This window comes from Hippocampus bargibanti, linkage group LG12, assembly GCF_051943395.1.
Source record: "Hippocampus bargibanti isolate YZ-2025 linkage group LG12, ASM5194339v1, whole genome shotgun sequence".
In the NCBI taxonomy this organism is placed as follows: domain Eukaryota; kingdom Metazoa; phylum Chordata; class Actinopteri; order Syngnathiformes; family Syngnathidae; genus Hippocampus; species Hippocampus bargibanti.
In genome coordinates, this window is record NC_142745.1 from 14740074 (window position 1) to 14756859 (window position 16786).

General features: G+C 42.5%; 2 protein-coding genes across 5 annotated transcripts in view; one reads left to right on the top strand and one right to left on the bottom strand.

Moving 5' to 3' along the window:
• Window positions 1-1797, bottom strand: part of LOC148890621 (neuron navigator 1-like) — a 63097-nt gene extending 61300 nt beyond the window's left edge. For 2 of the 4 annotated variants that reach the window (XM_089010187.1, XM_089010185.1), the window contains exon 1: window positions 1394-1797. The gene's annotated coding sequence lies outside the window, so the exon portion shown is untranslated. The remainder of the gene's footprint in view (window positions 1-1393) is intronic. The other 2 variants (XM_089010189.1, XM_089010186.1) reach the window with 2 other exon arrangements.
• Window positions 1798-7329: 5532 nt separating this feature from the next.
• On the top strand, window positions 7330-14885 carry csrp1b (cysteine and glycine rich protein 1b). Its single transcript, XM_089011303.1, has 6 exons — window positions 7330-7471; window positions 8324-8433; window positions 11655-11823; window positions 12825-12954; window positions 13037-13130; window positions 14607-14885. The coding sequence occupies exons 2-6, from the start codon at window positions 8325-8327 to the stop codon at window positions 14681-14683; spliced, it is 579 nt and encodes a 192-aa protein (XP_088867429.1). The 5' UTR covers window positions 7330-7471; window position 8324; the 3' UTR covers window positions 14684-14885.
• The last annotated feature ends 1901 nt before the right edge of the window (window positions 14886-16786 follow it).

Here is a 16786-nt window from a genome sequence, read left to right on the forward strand (position 1 = left end):
GTCATCACTGGCCAAGAAATCCCACCAGCGCCTGTACTTCCTCCGCAAGCTCAAAAGAGTTGTAGCCCCGACCCCCATCACGACCTCCTTCTACCGCGGTACCATCGAGAGCATCCTGACCAGCTGTATCACCGTGTGGTACGGAGCCTGCACAGTGTCCTGCCGTAAGACTCTGCAGCGCATCGTGAGGACAGCTGAGAAGATCATCTGTGTCTCTCTTCCCCCCCTTCAGGACATTTACAACACCCGCCTCACCCGCAGAGCCATCAGGATCGCTGGCGATCCCACCTACCCCTCCCACAGCCTCTTCAGCTTGCTGCCATCGGGTAGGAGACTGCGGAGTCTCCGAGCCTAGACCAGCAGGCTCAAGGACAGTTTCTGCCACCAGGCAGTCCGGAGACTCAACTCCCTCCCAGCCCTGCCCACCCTGCCCCTTCCCACTGCCACACTCACCGAACTATGAGTACACGCTACATGCTGTACTATCATCCTGAACTCTATTTTTTAGTTCTTTCTCATTTTTTTCTGCAAGACCTCACTTCAACCCTTTCTTGTTTGTTTTTGCATTACTACATTACATCACTTTATATACGTCACTTCCTCACTTTACATATGTCACTACCTCACTTTACATACGTCACTACCTCACTTTCCAGATGACAATACCTCACTTTACATTCAGAAATTACATGTATTGTCTGTTGTCAATTGTATGTCTTTTTAGCGCCGTTATAAGTGCCTTGCATGCCTTGCACGCTGGGTCCGAGAGGACATTAATTTCATCTGTGCTGTATGTCATGCATATTAGCATATTTGACAATAAAGCTGACTTTGACTTTGACTTCGATAAATAAATAAATAAATACATAAATACATATACGTAAATACTTGGACTACGATCCACTCACTGCAGCTCATCATGCTTCAGAGGAGTGACTCCATTTTCTCAATGCTATAAAAAGCTCTTGTTATAAAATATAAATGACCAAACTTAACAGAAACATTTTTGATGGTATTTTCCTTTTTTGTCACCAACATAAAGTGAGGCTGTATTCCAATTTGGATTTTTATTTTTGCCTTTTATATCAGGTATTAGTTTTATGACATACAGTCTTGCAAAGTATTCTTGTTTTTGTGGGCAAAAGCTATTTCACAAAAGTCATTGACAATAAAACAATGATTGCAATAGCGGTAATTCAAAATGGTGGTAAAATTAATAATTTAACATCGGTCAAAATATGAAAAGCAGATTATTAGTGATTTATATTAATGCCCGCCAAGAAGCCCAAATAATATATCAAAATTAAGCATCATAATTTTTGCAAAAGGCAGATTATTTTGAAGGTCAAATATGCAAATGAAGAAAAAATATATATCAATCAGTCGGACTCACCCTTTCAGCTCACCTCTTCCTCTCTTATCTCTCCTCATCTTCCAGTTAAATGGCAAGCAGGAGAGAAGCCGCCGAACGCCACATCCTCCTTGCGCCTGCTGCCTTTTTTCACGCCTCACGCCTCGCCTCCCATCGTCTTCCTCTTCCCTTTGGATGAATCCACCAAGCGCTTGTCACTTGCTTCTCTGTCTCTCTCTAGCTGTTTCTGTCTTTGTCTGTCTCTCCCCTTATTTAATAGATGAGTCCAGGCAGCGCTAAAGTGAGGGTGAGCGCTGTCCGAAAGGGTTGGCTAAAAATAGAAGTCTTGAGTTTGTCGCTGTCTCTTCGTGTGATGTCTAAAGCGAGCGGGAGGAGGACACAGACCGGGTCAAATCACGCCGCCGCAACATCTTGTAGCGAGAAGAGTGGAAGCTGTTTTACAGCTGTGAAATAAGGGGACAGAATCTGGGAGGGGGGGGGGTAAAACTCATTCCATTGTGAGACAGCAAAGTTATAATCTTATAAGAGAAAATCCACAATATTACTCCAAAAAATCATGTTGACACGTTACAAGAAGCCATGTTACTGTCACATCCTGATTGGCGTCAGGTGCGCGCCCCTCCCCTCCCTGCTCTCCGGGCTCACTCACCTGATTCCAATCCCATTGATTGTGCCTTCTGGCTATAAAAGCAACCCGGTTCCTCTGGGTTTTCGCCGATGTATTCATCTTTTCATGACACTGCCACCCAGTAGTACGCAGGTTGGTCCGGCTCTGCTGTCGTACCTCTCTGTTCGGATGCCTTACCTTCTGTTTTTCCCTGCGAGTGTCAGTAAAAACCCTTTTTGAACTATATTGTCTCCATCGAGTATTTTGGTTCCAGCTCCCCTCTTTTTTTATTGAAAAGAAAGATAAGTCCCCCCCCCGCACTACGCGCTGAGGTGCTGCACTGGGGACACGCATCCAGGGTCGCTTGTCACCCCGGGGTCAACAGGACGATGCACCTCATCGCCCAGCGGTTCTGGTGGCCGGACTACAGGAGGGACGTCGCGGACAACGTGAAGGCATGCCCCGCCTGCACCTGTGGGAAGGTCTCCCAGCAACCCCGGCGGGACTTCTCCAGCCACTACCAGTCCCCTCCCGACCCTGGTCCCAAATCTCCCTGGACTTCGTCACGGGCCTCCCCCCTTCCCGTGGCAAGACGGCCGTCCTCACTGTGGTGGACCGCTTCTACAAGTCGGCCTACTTCATTCCGTTAACCAGGTTGTCGTCCGCCATCGAGACGGCCCAGCTCCTGGTTAGCCACGTTGTCCGTCTCCACGGGATTCCGGCGGACATCGTGTCGGACCGGGGACCGTAGTTCGTGTTCAAGGTATGGAAACGTTTCTGTCGGTCCATCGGGGCATCGGCAAGCTTGTCGTCTGGCTAGCACCCTCAATCCAACGCCCAGACGGAGCGCAAGAACCAGGATATGGAAGCAGCTCTACGGTGCGTGTGCCTCCATCGTCCAGCGGATCGCAGTCGCCGCCAGGCACCAGTCTACCAGGTCAGGCAGGAAGTGTGGCTGTCCACCAGGGATCTCCGGTTGGCCGGGACATCGACCAAACTGGTTCCACGGTTCGCGGGTCCCGTCCCCATAGAGGCCGTCCTCAGCCCGGTCTCGGTCAGGCTTTGGCTGCCACCCACGTTGAAGGTACATCCGGTCTTCCACGTATCCCCCCTCAAGCCGGTGGAAACCAGCTCTCTAGCTCCGGCACCCACCCCCGCCCCCTCCCCGGATGGTGGATGGCGACCCAGTCTACACGGTGCGGGAGATATTGGACTCACGGCGCATGGGCAGGTGCTTGCAATACCTGGTAGACTGGGAGGGCTACAGGTCGGAAGAACATCAGTGGGTCCCCCGCTCCTGGATCCTCGACCCATCACTCACCCGAGCGTTCCACTCGGTTCACCCCTCCAAACCGGGTGGGCCGCCAGGGGGCGTCCGTTGAGGGGGGGTACTGTCACCTGATCGGTGTCAGGTGTGCGCCCCTCCCCTCCCTGCTCTCCGGGCTCCCTCACCTGATTCCGATCCCATTGATTGTGCCCTCTGGCTATAAAAGCCACCCGGTTCCGCTCGGTTTTCGCCGGTGTATTCATCCTTTCATGACACTGTCACCCTGCAGTACGCAGGTTTGTCCCGCTCGGCTGTCGTACCTATCTGTTCACTTGCCTTACCTTCTGTTTTTCCATGCGTGTCTCAGTAAAAACCTCATAGAGTATTTTGGTTCCAGCTCCCTTCTTTTTTTCCGTCCGCCGAGATCTGTCGCCTCCCCTTGTGCGGACGTGACAGTTACGAATGATTACTTAACTTCTATACAATAGTTTTAAAATAATAAGGGAGAAAATAGGTGGACAAGATTTTCAAGAACATATTGCAGTGAAACTTCACTTCTTTTAACTGGATTGTGACAAGCCCCTCCGTAAGATCTTAACTTACTGGATTTCATTGCTAGGCCTTCAGTAGTGGTGTTGTAAAAATGTGCAAATAGCTCAACAAAGTTTGAGAAATACTGTACTGGAGGAGAAATGTTCTAGAAAAACGTTTTATTTATCTAGCTATCCAGCTACCTAGTTCACTATCAAGCTCGCTACCTAGCGAGCTTCCTAGCGAGCTTCCTTGCTACCTACTTGCTATCTAGCTAGCTAGCTAGCTACTATCTATTCGCTATCTATTATATCTATTACTATATATTAGCTATCTATTAGCTATACCATTTCCTTTTTTTAGTCTTCTTTCAAAGGTATAAAGGATAACTGACTTGTCAGCCGCTGTCTCTTCCAAACGTAGTTGTTGTGACAGCAAATATTTTGTAAATGCTGCCTATCTTCAGTCATTGACGGGTTTTAATGTTAGCAAATACAGTGGCGATCCGTGCATTTCACACCTAGGCCTTCAGTGAAGTCCTGCTTAGTCCGCTTGAACAAATATCCCTCGTAATACCATAATTTATGACACAACGGCTGGAGATATCATTTACAAAAGCACACGCACGCAGTACTGGGCGTGGCATCACCTTAATCGTCTACAACACAGGCTATTTTCCGGAGCAATTTCACATCAATAAATCTGCATCAGCAATTAGAACTTGTCACTATACGTGATACTGCAAACACTTAAAAATAAAAGGAAATTTAAAATCATTTGTCCACAAAGTTTTATGAAGTCCACCAAGAATATGCAATCTTTAACGAGATTTTACGCTAAATTACAAAATGTCAGTTTAATATAAGAAAAACAACAAGACGTTCACAAAACGAACTATTTGTTGAAAATAAAAGTAAACAAATCTTTTTCATTTGTTCTTGAGAATAAGCTTACCGACATGCGACAGCGAGTTGTCCTCTCCTTCAGCCATTGTGGGTTAAAAAAACGAGTAGACATACTTGGTTTTTCTGCTAAAGTTTCCGGGTCTGATCTGTTGTCAGCTTGGTTGATTTGCATAGCACTGCCTCCGCTGAGGGCTGAGGTAAAGTGAGTATCCAATCACAGGACGCGTACGTCATGTTCAACGCAAGGCCCTCTAGCTGGCCTTACTGTGCCAACTCGTGATCTGATTGGCTATCGCAACTGTATATCAACTACATGTGCCCGTTCATGTACAGCGCACAGACCCCCTCACTGTTGATTCTGAAGGCATAGGTCAGATTTCATACAGCCTGGCGACACAAACTAGCTGAATTCTGATGGGATTAAAAACTCTGACCTAAAACTACAACACTGAGGAGCATAACCAAATGGATATAATATAACATCAAGAAAACAGTATGTAGAATAATTATATATATATTTAGAAAAAATTATTTTTTAATGAAATTGACTTTTATTATAATTATGACAATGATGTCTGATTATGTTAGGCAAGCAGAGAAGGCCTTGCTGGCCCTGACGGCCCACCACTGTGCAAATATAATATTCTGGATTTAAATGGGCTGAGGAGCTTCATGTGCACAAAAGTAGTGCTTGGAGTGTCTTATGGTGTCTAGCTGCCTATCTAGCTAGCTACCTATTAGCCAGCTCGCTAGCTTGTTATGTAGCTGGCTATCTATTAGCTAGCTAGCTTGCTATCTATTCGAGTGACTTTCAGGTTGAGTGAACACTGGAGCGAACACTTATCTTGTGACTGTTAAGTGACCTTGAGAGTTTTGCAAGGCGCTTATAAATGAAATGTATTATTATTTATTACGATTATTATTCTGACTATTATTACGATTATTATTTGAGTATTATTATTATTATTATTCTGTGTGTCTTAGTCTGAATCAATCCAGAATGAAAAAAAGTGTGGTGTGATTTACTGCAAGTCCACTCGAGGCTACCATTAGCCAGGGAATAACTCACCAACCTTTCCTAATGATGTCCATTTTTTCTTGAAAAGTCCATCTTGAAAATGGCTTTAACAGTAAATCTTTAAACCAAATCAATATCTTCTCCTCCTTCACCCGTTGTAGGTTGACAAAACCACTATTAAACAATGAATTTTCTTATGCAGCACGCTACTGATACAGTGTGCTACCTCTACCCAGTATGCTCTTATGACTAGCCGCTAGTAGTGATGTGTCGTTCGCGAACGAGCCAGTTCTTGGAGCCGGATCGCTGAAGTGAACGAAGAGAGCCCGCGACAAACAAGGAGCCGGAAATGGGAGCCATTTTTTTGGCCAGTCTTCGGTCAAAGCCGCATGTCATTGGTCAAGATCCGTGGTAGAGGAGGGAGGGTGGAATTACAGACACACAAATAATCATACCGGAATCATATATGACAAAGAATGCTGCTAGACATCCCAAAGCACGACATCCTACTTGTCACTTACATGCCACTTGATTCAAAATTTCAAAGTGGGGATATGTCTGCTGGATTGTTTTGAGTTCAATGAAAGACACATTTCAGAGAATTTAGCAGAGGAGCTGGGAGGTACTACAGGATGCATGCACTGTTTTGGAGCAATTTAAGCAGGTCACTGGAGATCAGTGTAGACAAGTACAGTGGACAAATGTTATCACATTATGATATTATTATTATTATTCAATTATTATTATTTTACTAGTTCATATTATAGCATTATTAATATGAAAAGCAAATTAGTGACAGGTGATCATCAGACCAGAGTAACCACAGGGAAAATGAAAGTTAGTGTATACTCTCTGCACATCAATAAAGCCATATAAATAAAGTTATTTGATATAGTGTATTTTTTACATGTGTAATTTATTTTTCACACAATTTTACATGATTTTTGGTAGTTAATTCAAGCAACCAAAAAAACTGAGGAGCCATTTAGGAGCCAAAACAGCCGAATCTTTTTCGTGAGCCGAGCCAAAAGAACCGGCTCTCTGAAAAGAGCCGGAATTCCCATCACTCGCGACTCGTGATACTATGATTGGCTAGTGACTAGTCAAGTGTGAAACAGTTAGGAAGGGAATCTGTACTGCAAATCTATTGATTGAGATCCTGCCCCGAACCCGAAGGGAGGACTTCAATTTCATCCAGATCTTGCACATGGGTGAAGGAAGAACGGAGCAGGAGGTGGACAAGAAGAAGTGATACAGGAGCTGATCTTGATCTTGATTCTATGACTTACAGTCATGAGCTTTGGCTTGTGACCAAAATGTTATTCTTCTACAAATTTCTCTTTGAGATGAAATGAGAATGTTGGTCTACTAAGAGGGACTCAGAGACAAGTGAGGTGTATTGGGGGGCCTTGTTAGTATGTATCCATTATGGACTGCAAATTTCCCCATTGCGGGACGAATAAAGGTATTCTGATTCTGATTCTGATTCTGGGGACTCCTCCCTGGTGAGCTGTTCCGTGTAGGTGCTTCTGAGAGGAGGCCCCATGGACAATTAAGGAATTGCAAGGGAGACCTTGGGATGACCCAGAAAGAGCTGGATGAGGTGGATCGTAAGAAGGGAATGTTTCCGTGCTTTAGACTCATGAACACACACTCATCTAACTCCTCCCACTGATCACATCAGTGTGCTACGAGCTGCTCACTATTTGCCCTCATCATCACAGTGGCGATCTTGACTGGACGTGAACTACCAGAGACAACATTCATTCAGGTACATATATTTTTTAAATCTCAAAATACACTAAATGTAGGGATATTTTTGCCTTTGATGTGTAATTCATGTAAAATGGAAAAACTTTACATTACAGTTAAAGAATGTTTTTTTTTTACTCTGCTAAGTTTTGGTCAAGGCGTTTGTTCAGAGTAAATTTGCCAATTGGAAATAACAGAAGGTAATAAAAGCCTGGTTTGAATTCTGCTTTTCTTTAAAAAAAAAAAAGCTCTTCAAAGACAAGAAAACGTTATCTTCAACTAATGTTGCCGGAAAGGAATGTCCTGTTTACAAAGACCGATCCAGAAGATTTAGGCCATTGATATTCTGTCATTTGAGCCGCTAGGAGTGGCTTCAAGGTACTCGACTGAGACTTTCTTCGCATATTTCCACGTTGAAACTGTTTCTTCTCCACGTGATGGACAAAATCCGACTTCAACGGACAGTTAGGTCGGCGGAAAATAATCATTGGCACAGCCCTACCCACTCTCGAGGACTTGCACACTGCAAGAATCCAAACAAGGGCGCGGAAAATCCTACTGGACCCTAGGCACCATGTCGACCACCTTCTCCAGCGCCTCCCCTAGCTCAGGCAGGCACTACCGATCCATGCGCACCAAATCCAGCAGACATTTAAACAGCTTCTTCCCCCGTCGCCAGTAATTCTCCCAAATAGAACTGTATATGGCCTCAACTTTTCTTACGATGATACTAGTGCAGCGTCTTCTACCCGAGTCAAATTCCTTGTGTGTTCTACATACATGGCCAATAAAGATTATTCTGATTCTGATGGTGTTCTGTGGTTATACTGAGACACTCAATGAAGGTTTAACTTGCATGTACCGCACACAGGATGCCTTTCGGAGGAGGGAACAAGTGTGGCTGCTGCCAGAAGACGGTCTACTTTGCAGAAGAAGTACAATGCGAAGGAAAGAGCTGGCATAAATCCTGCTTCCTCTGCAGTAAGTCCATCGACTTAAAAAAAGAAGAGACCTGTCAAGTGTCAATGTGGAATGCGGAGGATTCTGGCAAGCAAATTGGTGCGTTGACGCATCGGTGCCTTATATGGATGCGCTGTAAACATGTGACAAAGTTGTCCTTTTATGGATAATAAGGGGGGAAGGCGCACACACTCAGCCTGGAGCTTAGTGTTTATCTATGACACACAGTTGTTTGCTTTTTTGAAGGCCACAAGACGTTTGGAGCCATTTTCGCTGGGCATGACCTAGTTTGAGGTTGAGAGACATAATTCATTTCTTGGCATAATCGGGGTATTTATCAAGTAGTGTCAACAGAAGAAAAATCAAGATGGCGTCATCCAAATAAAATCCAGTCTTCTTCTTCTTTTCTTTTCGGCTTTTCCCTTGACGGGGTCGCCACAGCAAATCAGTGTCCTCCATCTTTAGAGGTTTGATCCGCATGTTTGTTTTGGCTAAGCTTTTACGTCGGATGCCATTCTTGACACAACCCTCTGTATTTATCCGGACTTGGGACCGGCACAAGAAGACTTATGTCCCTTTATGGCTACAGAACAAGCAACTCACTTAGTAAAAGGCTCCCAAACACAAAATGTCTTATGACAACTCTAATATGAAGACTGTAATACATATCAGATATCTGTTTTTTTGTGGATACTAGTGGTGGAAAAATGAGGCCTTTTGAAGCAAATGAGGCTTTCCATCCAAATATAATTAACAATAATATAATTATATAAAAATAAGATCTCTATTTGCTATCTACCTGTCTATGTATCTATCTAGCTGGCTATCGATGAGAAGGTTTCTTCAGCCGTCATCTGTACAAAAGTGAAGGTTTCGGACGTTTCGCCTCCTATCCAAGAGGCTTCGTCAGCGAACTAAAGTCTGACTGGTCGTATCGGCCCCATTTATATATCCCTAATGTCCAGACATGGTGGCGCCGGACACAGCTATGATAGGTCCCTACTCTCAGGTTGCCCCCCCCCCCCCCAACCTGAGAGTAGCCCCCCCCAACCTGAGAGTAGGGACCTATCATAGCTGTGTCCGGCGCCACCATGTCTGGACATTAGGGATATATAAATGGGGCCGATACGACCAGTCAGACTTTAGTTCGCTGACGAAGCCTCTTGGATAGGAGGCGAAACGTCCGAAACCTTCACTTTTGTACAGATGACGGCTGAAGAAACCTTCTCATCGATGGACCACTCCTGTACGACTGAGAGCTTACACAGACGTATCTAGCTGGCTAGCTATCTAGCTAACTATCTATTAGATATCTATTAGCAAGAGTGACTGTAAAGTGTCCTTGATATTTTTGAAAGCCGCTTATAAATGAAATGTATTATTGTTATTATTATTACAATAACTATAACTATAATAATAATTATTATTATATTATTATTATTATTATTATTATTATTATTATTATTATTATTATTATTATTATTATTAATTTGCTTTCTGGCCAATGCATCATGAGGCCTCATTTGTTCTACTGCGCCCGATTTCGGTTTGCCCGACGAAGAGGCTCCACGGGTTCAACAACCATCCTTCTCACGTAGATCCACTGTGAACCATTTCGGGGTTGGCCTCCCCTGGGCTGATAACAAACCCGTTATATGTGCAAAATAAATGTCATGACAGGGAGAGTGATTGAAATGCTACCATGGATTTGATGGGGGTCAAAATGGACGGAAGAAGATTAGGGCAGAAGAAGAAAAATCAAATCAAGATGGCAGGTTCTTACTTTAAGTCACACATGAAAGTGAGTATCCTCACTTTAACTCATTCAGTGCCAGACCATGTGCAAAAACGTGTCGACTTCAGTGCCAGGGTTTTTGTCATTTTCACTCAAATTCCAGGACCTGCAGAATATTGAGTTTTAGGACAACATAAACATTTAACGCACCGTTAGATACCTTAGACTCTCTTTTTTCATCTGAAAAAAAGTTTGTTTCTAAATTATATGGTCTGGAGTGATATCAGCTTGAAATGAGGGTGTGTGGCGCACACAATACTAACTAAGAATGTGAGACAACCCAAAAGACACGGACAGTCATTCAACTCACCATACAAGTTCCAGCTTGATGTCATCAAAATCCAGCAAGTAGCCATTTTGTCATTCAACGGATTATGAGGGCCACCCTAAACAGAAATGAATTTTAAATCCGAGTCTTTCAAGCACAAAGTTGTCATTCTAAGATCAAAATGTTGGGCTAAAAGTAAATTTCATTCCAAGAACCATAGTCATTGCTTGTTGTCCATGTTAAGGGCTTTGTTCCAGCTTCAGCTGTTCTTAAAGGACACCGACGTCTCCGGACAAGTTTTGTCCGTAATTTGTAAAATGGCTTCAAATGACTTCTACTTAGCGTATTTTACAAAGATTCCACCGCATATAGCTATATTTTAGGTTTTGAGACTCACGCTGAATATTCCGGAAGTGTTGTTTTTGAGTTGGTGACGAGTCCGTACGTGACGTCACTGAAGGAACGCCCCTGACCAAAAAAGGACACATTGTAGCAGTCCTTCCAACCCCTTCAATATATTTTGCTGTACTCGTTTGGTCTGAAAACGTCATGTTGCACCAAAAAGAGCCAGAAGAGGGCGACCAAGCTCCATGTAAGGAATTTATCAGCCTATGGAAACGGACTGATTAATTCCTCACACAGAGCTTGATCGCCATTATTTGCCTCTTTTTTGGTGATACATTTCCCCCCCAATGTTGCCTCAAAATGGCACGGAATAAAGTCTTTAATTGATTGCAAACATGTATGTGTTCCTCTTGAAAACTATTTGAATCATATTCATAAATGGATGTGTAACAAGAAAGCATATTCTCCGAAACTGAAGCTATTGTTTGGATTCTCCAGCAATGCAAGACGTCTTGGCGTAACGTCACGAAATGGGGGCGGGACTTTCTGAAAATGCCCAATTCGCAGCTCAATTTTTTGGAGATTTTGGACACTTTAAGTCATTTTTATTGGTGTTTTGCATTTGAATAAAAATATCATAATGCGTATTTTGGGTATTTTAGATGCTATAAAAGTTTTTCTAATATCAGTTAGGAAACAAAAAAGTGACGTTGGTTGTCCTTCAAAGCGCAATATAAACCAATATGTATTGTATTGAATAAGCCTTCAATCGGAATTTGACTCCTGGATCTTCTTCAGTGTAAATACATTTTTTAACAACCCTCTCATCGCAAGTGGTGTGTAAGAAGAACCTGGACAGCACGACGGTGGCGGTGCATGTGGACGAGATCTACTGCAAATCGTGCTATGGCAAGAAGTACGGGCCAAAAGGTTACGGCTTCGGCGGGGGAGCAGGGACCCTCAGCATGGACGCGGGAGAGGGTCTTGGAATTAAGCCTCCAGTGTAAGAGCAAAACGAAATGCATTGGGTGTATTCTTGTTTTTGTGTAATGAATAAGAAGCTATTGTTTGTATTTGGAGGGGTTCTAAATTGATCTTAACTCATTCACTGCCGGACGTGCGAAAATGTGTCCCTCCAGTGCCAGTGTTTTTGTCATTGTCACTTGAATTCCAGGACCCACAGAATATTGAGTTTTAGGATGACATAAACATTTGGTACAGCATTAGAAACCTTAGACTTTCTTCATTCATCAGAAAAAAAGAGTTAATTCCTAAATAATATTGGTCTGGAGTTATATGAGCTTGAAATGAGGGCAGCTGTCCAAAATACAATGCAATACATACATACATACATACATACATACATACATACATACATACATACATACATACATACATACATACATACATACATACATACATACATACATGCATGCCTTATCTGCACCCAAGCATGAAAAAAAATTACAAAAAAAACAAAGCCCGAACAAATTCGGGAATGGCGCTCTACGTCATATTTTCAATTCCCGAATACATTTGTGAATGGGTTAACTTAATTTAACATAACAAATTATAAAGTAGCAATATTAAGAGAGAAATTGCAATAATAATATTAATAATACATTTAATTTATAAACGGCTTTCAAAACTCTCAAGGACATGTTACAGTCAAAGGATAAGTTTTTCTGCGGGTGAGCAGTGGCGGCCACACGCGAATAAAAGTTACATAAGATAGGACCAATGATCAGAAAATCAAAACATAAAAAATAACAATATAATTACAATAAAATTCACATTTCATATAAAAAAGTACTTTTAAATTTTCATTGTAAAAGTAAAACACAAATACTTGAAAATGTATCTGACAGATTATAGGAGTAAGAAAATGGCATTCATTATTTCAACAATTTCATGACAATTGAGTCATATAATAAAAAAAAAAAAAAAATTAAAATACTAATATTTAGACGATTCTCTAAATATGACCCACTATTTTCTTGACAGAGAAACTCCGCACCATCCCACCAACAACCCCAATGCCTCCACGTTCGCCAAGAAAGCTGGCAGCTCCGATATTTGTCCACGCTGTAGCAAAACGGTCTATGCGGCGGAGAAGGTTATCGGGGGCGGTAATGTAAGAACAAAAAAAAAAAACTTATATTTTATGACAATTAAAATGTTCGGTAGAAGAGTTGACAATTTGTTTCTTTCCCAAGTCATGGCATAAGGCTTGCTTCCGTTGCGCGAAATGCGGCAAAGGATTGGAGTCCACTACCGTCGCAGACAGAGACGGCGAGATCTTCTGTAAAGGTATTACGACATTACTAGTCCATTCTCTGAGTTTTTCCTCTTTGTATATTTTGCGTGGCGGGCGGAATACAAAAGATAATTTTGAATTTAGCTCAAAAACTGCTTGTCAAAATATGGATTGGATTAATATTTATTAGTCTCGCAGTGAAGAAACCTACATTTCACAGCAGCAAAGTGGTGAACGTAAGAGGAAAGGAAGAAGTAGAAAAACAAAATACAGTCTCGCGGCGCCATCTTGAAGTCCAAACAACAACAAAAAGCTAAATACAGTGATACCTCAATTTACGAATTTAATTCGTTCCCATGTGTGTGTAAGGCGAAAGGTTCGTCGGCCAAACATTTATTTCCCATAAGAAATGATTAAAAATGAGAGTAATCTGTTACCAGGTCCCCATAAAACATAATTTTTGACAAAAAAAGCATTACAACTACACAAAATATACCTTATTTTATGTATAATAAACGTGCTATTGGATTGTAATTAAAGAAATAAATTGTGCTGTATAATAAAGTTGTCTTATTGACCTTTGTGATGGCCGTTAATGTAGTTGTCTCTTAATGATATCCGAGTGAAGTTGCCGTGCTTTGTCGGTGATAATACCGTCACTCACACTGTGCCCTGCTAGCTGCTTTTCGTTAATCCAAATCAACAGAAGTTTTGCAACCTCTTCTATGGCCTGAGACCGTTTCATAGACAAAACAGAAGCACCCCTAGCCACACGTAGCAATGTTCGACTTGGCGTACTGATACTGGGACACTAAGACACACAAACGCACACCTTGTTCGTGTTTTTCAATGATCTCCTTCTGCTCGACCGTAATTTTCTTTTGTGACCCCACCACTAGCCCGTGGTGGGGTCTTTTTCGGTCACATTATAGAAAAAGTACTCCACTCAATAACAAACCACATCTGCACTCAAAGGGGGGGGGGAACGCGTCCACCAGCCGCCATGGTGCGGTTTGACCATGTTGTTTGGTGTACATCCCACGAAAACTAGTTTGCCAGCCAGCGTGACGCTGTGTGGTTTGGTTCGTATGCCAAGATTATATTCTCGCAAATTTAATGTTCGTAAGGCAAAAGGTTCGTGAGCGAAAGCGTTCGTAAGCTGAGGTATTACTGTAACTAATAATGTGAGACAACTCAAAAGACACAGACAGTAATTCAATCTTAAGCACTTTCTTCAGCGGCTCTGTTGCATGAAGCAGTTCTACATGAAACAGGAGAACATCAAAGCATCTTTTCAACAGTGGATCAGGGACGTCATGGTGAAATGTGCACGTCTACTACAAGATAAATGTCGAAAGCAAACACGAAGCTGTAGCATTCCATTGGAAAAACCAGATTGTCTCACATCTACGATCCCATGTAAATCTGCTTCAATTCCAAGCCCATTCCAGGCACAAAAAAGCACAAACCTTATACGTCTGTCAATGTTTTGAATGGATGTGTACTAGTGACCTGCTATGTGTTCACAGGTTGCTATGCCAAGAACTTCGGACCTAAAGGTTTTGGTTTTGGTCAGGGTGCAGGAGCGCTGGCTCATTCCCAGTGAACTTCAGTTTGTCGACATCATCAGCTCAACTGCTTCTTTCCGTTCATCACACGACATCATCAGACAACTACACTAAGAAAAAGCACATTTTGATTGTCACAAGTGTACCCAAATATTGTAAATATTCATGTAAATAATGAAGTCATGCAAACCCCCAACCTCAAAGCAGGGATATATATATATATATATATATATATATATATATATATATATATATATATATATATATATATATATATATATATATATAGGGCGGGTGGTTAGCACACCGGCTTCACAGTACAGAGGTCGCCGGTTCGCGTCCCGGTCTGGCCTCCCTGTGTGGAGTTTGCATGTTCTCCCCGGACCCGCGTCGGTTTTCTCCGGGTCCTCCGGTTTCCTCCCACACTCCAAAAACATGCATGGCAGGCGGATTGACCACTCCAAATTGTCCCTAGGTGTGAGTGTGAGAGTGACTGTTGTATGTCTTTGTGTGGCCTGCGATTGGCTGGCAACCAATTCAGGGTGTCCCCCGCCTCGTGCCCGAAGACAGCTGAGATAGGCTCCAGCAACCCCCGCGACCCTAATGAGGAATAAGCGGTACGGAAAATGAGATGAGAGATATATAATGTATCATGAACTAGTTTTTTTTTTATATATATATATATATATATATGCGTGTGTGTGTATGTATGTGTGTATGTATGTGTGTGTGTAGATATAAATAGAACTACCAGCAAATTTGTAGTTCACACATGAAACTATTTGGATGAGGAGCGAAACGTCCGACACCTTCAAAGAAGTACAGATGACGGCTGAAGAAACCTTTTCATCGATGGACCACTCCTGTACGACTGAGAGCTTACACAGATGGATTTCCCTCTAAAGATTACCCTCTCGATAGTATGACTTCATTTTTGTCATCCCATGAATATGTTTACTATTTTCTTCCTTTTTTCAAAGTGACCCAAATACTCTCATGTCATAATGGACCGGTCGCAATGAACCTATACAACCTCGGCAAACAAGTAGTGACGGGAAAATGATGCTTCACTTGGTTTGATGAACCGTTGTGTTTTTCTCCTCTAGATGTCACTGTTAGTTGAAAGATTTCTGTAATATTCATTCAATCCTCCATGAAGCGTCTCCAGCTGGTCCAGAATGCTGCTGCTTGTCGCTTGACTGGTACTCGTAAGAGGGAGCAAATAACTCCTACTCTTTGGCATTCGACTCAGCATGATTCAGATTTGATCTTTATTTTACCCCCTTGGTGCATTCTACTATCTTTGTGACTCTTTTATTTACTGTATAGGATCGTGGTCCGTGTTAGGTGCTTTGTTCCCAACATACCAATCAAACACAACTGCTTCATGATGCATATTGAAGCTTCATTTTCCCCATCACGAAGCAGCGAATAAAAAAACTACAGCTTTTGAAAAATTACCAATTTGATCACTATTTCTTTCAAAGTGAATATAACTTCACTACCAGCATGTGTATGAGAAGAATAAGAGCAAACCTCAATAGATCAGCCGCCACATACAAGCTCACTTGAATTGGATAGATTTTGACATCGCCGCCGCTTTATTGAAATGCCGCTTTATTGAAATGCAAAGAGATGCATGCTTGGTGAAATGCAAAATAAAGATCCAGTGCCCCCATCACTGCTGCCAGCATCGTTTGACCAACATTGTGTCCTTTTCTTATACATATAGCAGAATAGAAAATATGCCAAGTGTATCATACTCAACCCGGAATAACTCAACTAGATAGAAAGCGAGCTAGCTAACTAATAAATTTTGACATTTTGATAAATAGCGAGCTTGCTAGATAGCTAATATGTTTCCTGACTCAAATAGCTAACTAATAGATAGTGAGCTAGCTAGCTAATAGATAGAAGGAAAAACACATAAGTAATCTTCCTTTCCTTTTGGCTTTTCCCCTCAGGGGTCGCCACAGCGAATCAATGTCCTCCATCTGTACCGGTTTTGTGCATCCTCTTCTCTCACACCAGCTACCTTCATGTCCTCTTTGACCACATCCATAAACCTCCTCTTCGGTCTTCCTCTCGGTCTCCTGCCTGGCAGTTCAAGGCTCAGCATCCTTCTCCCGATATCAGAATCA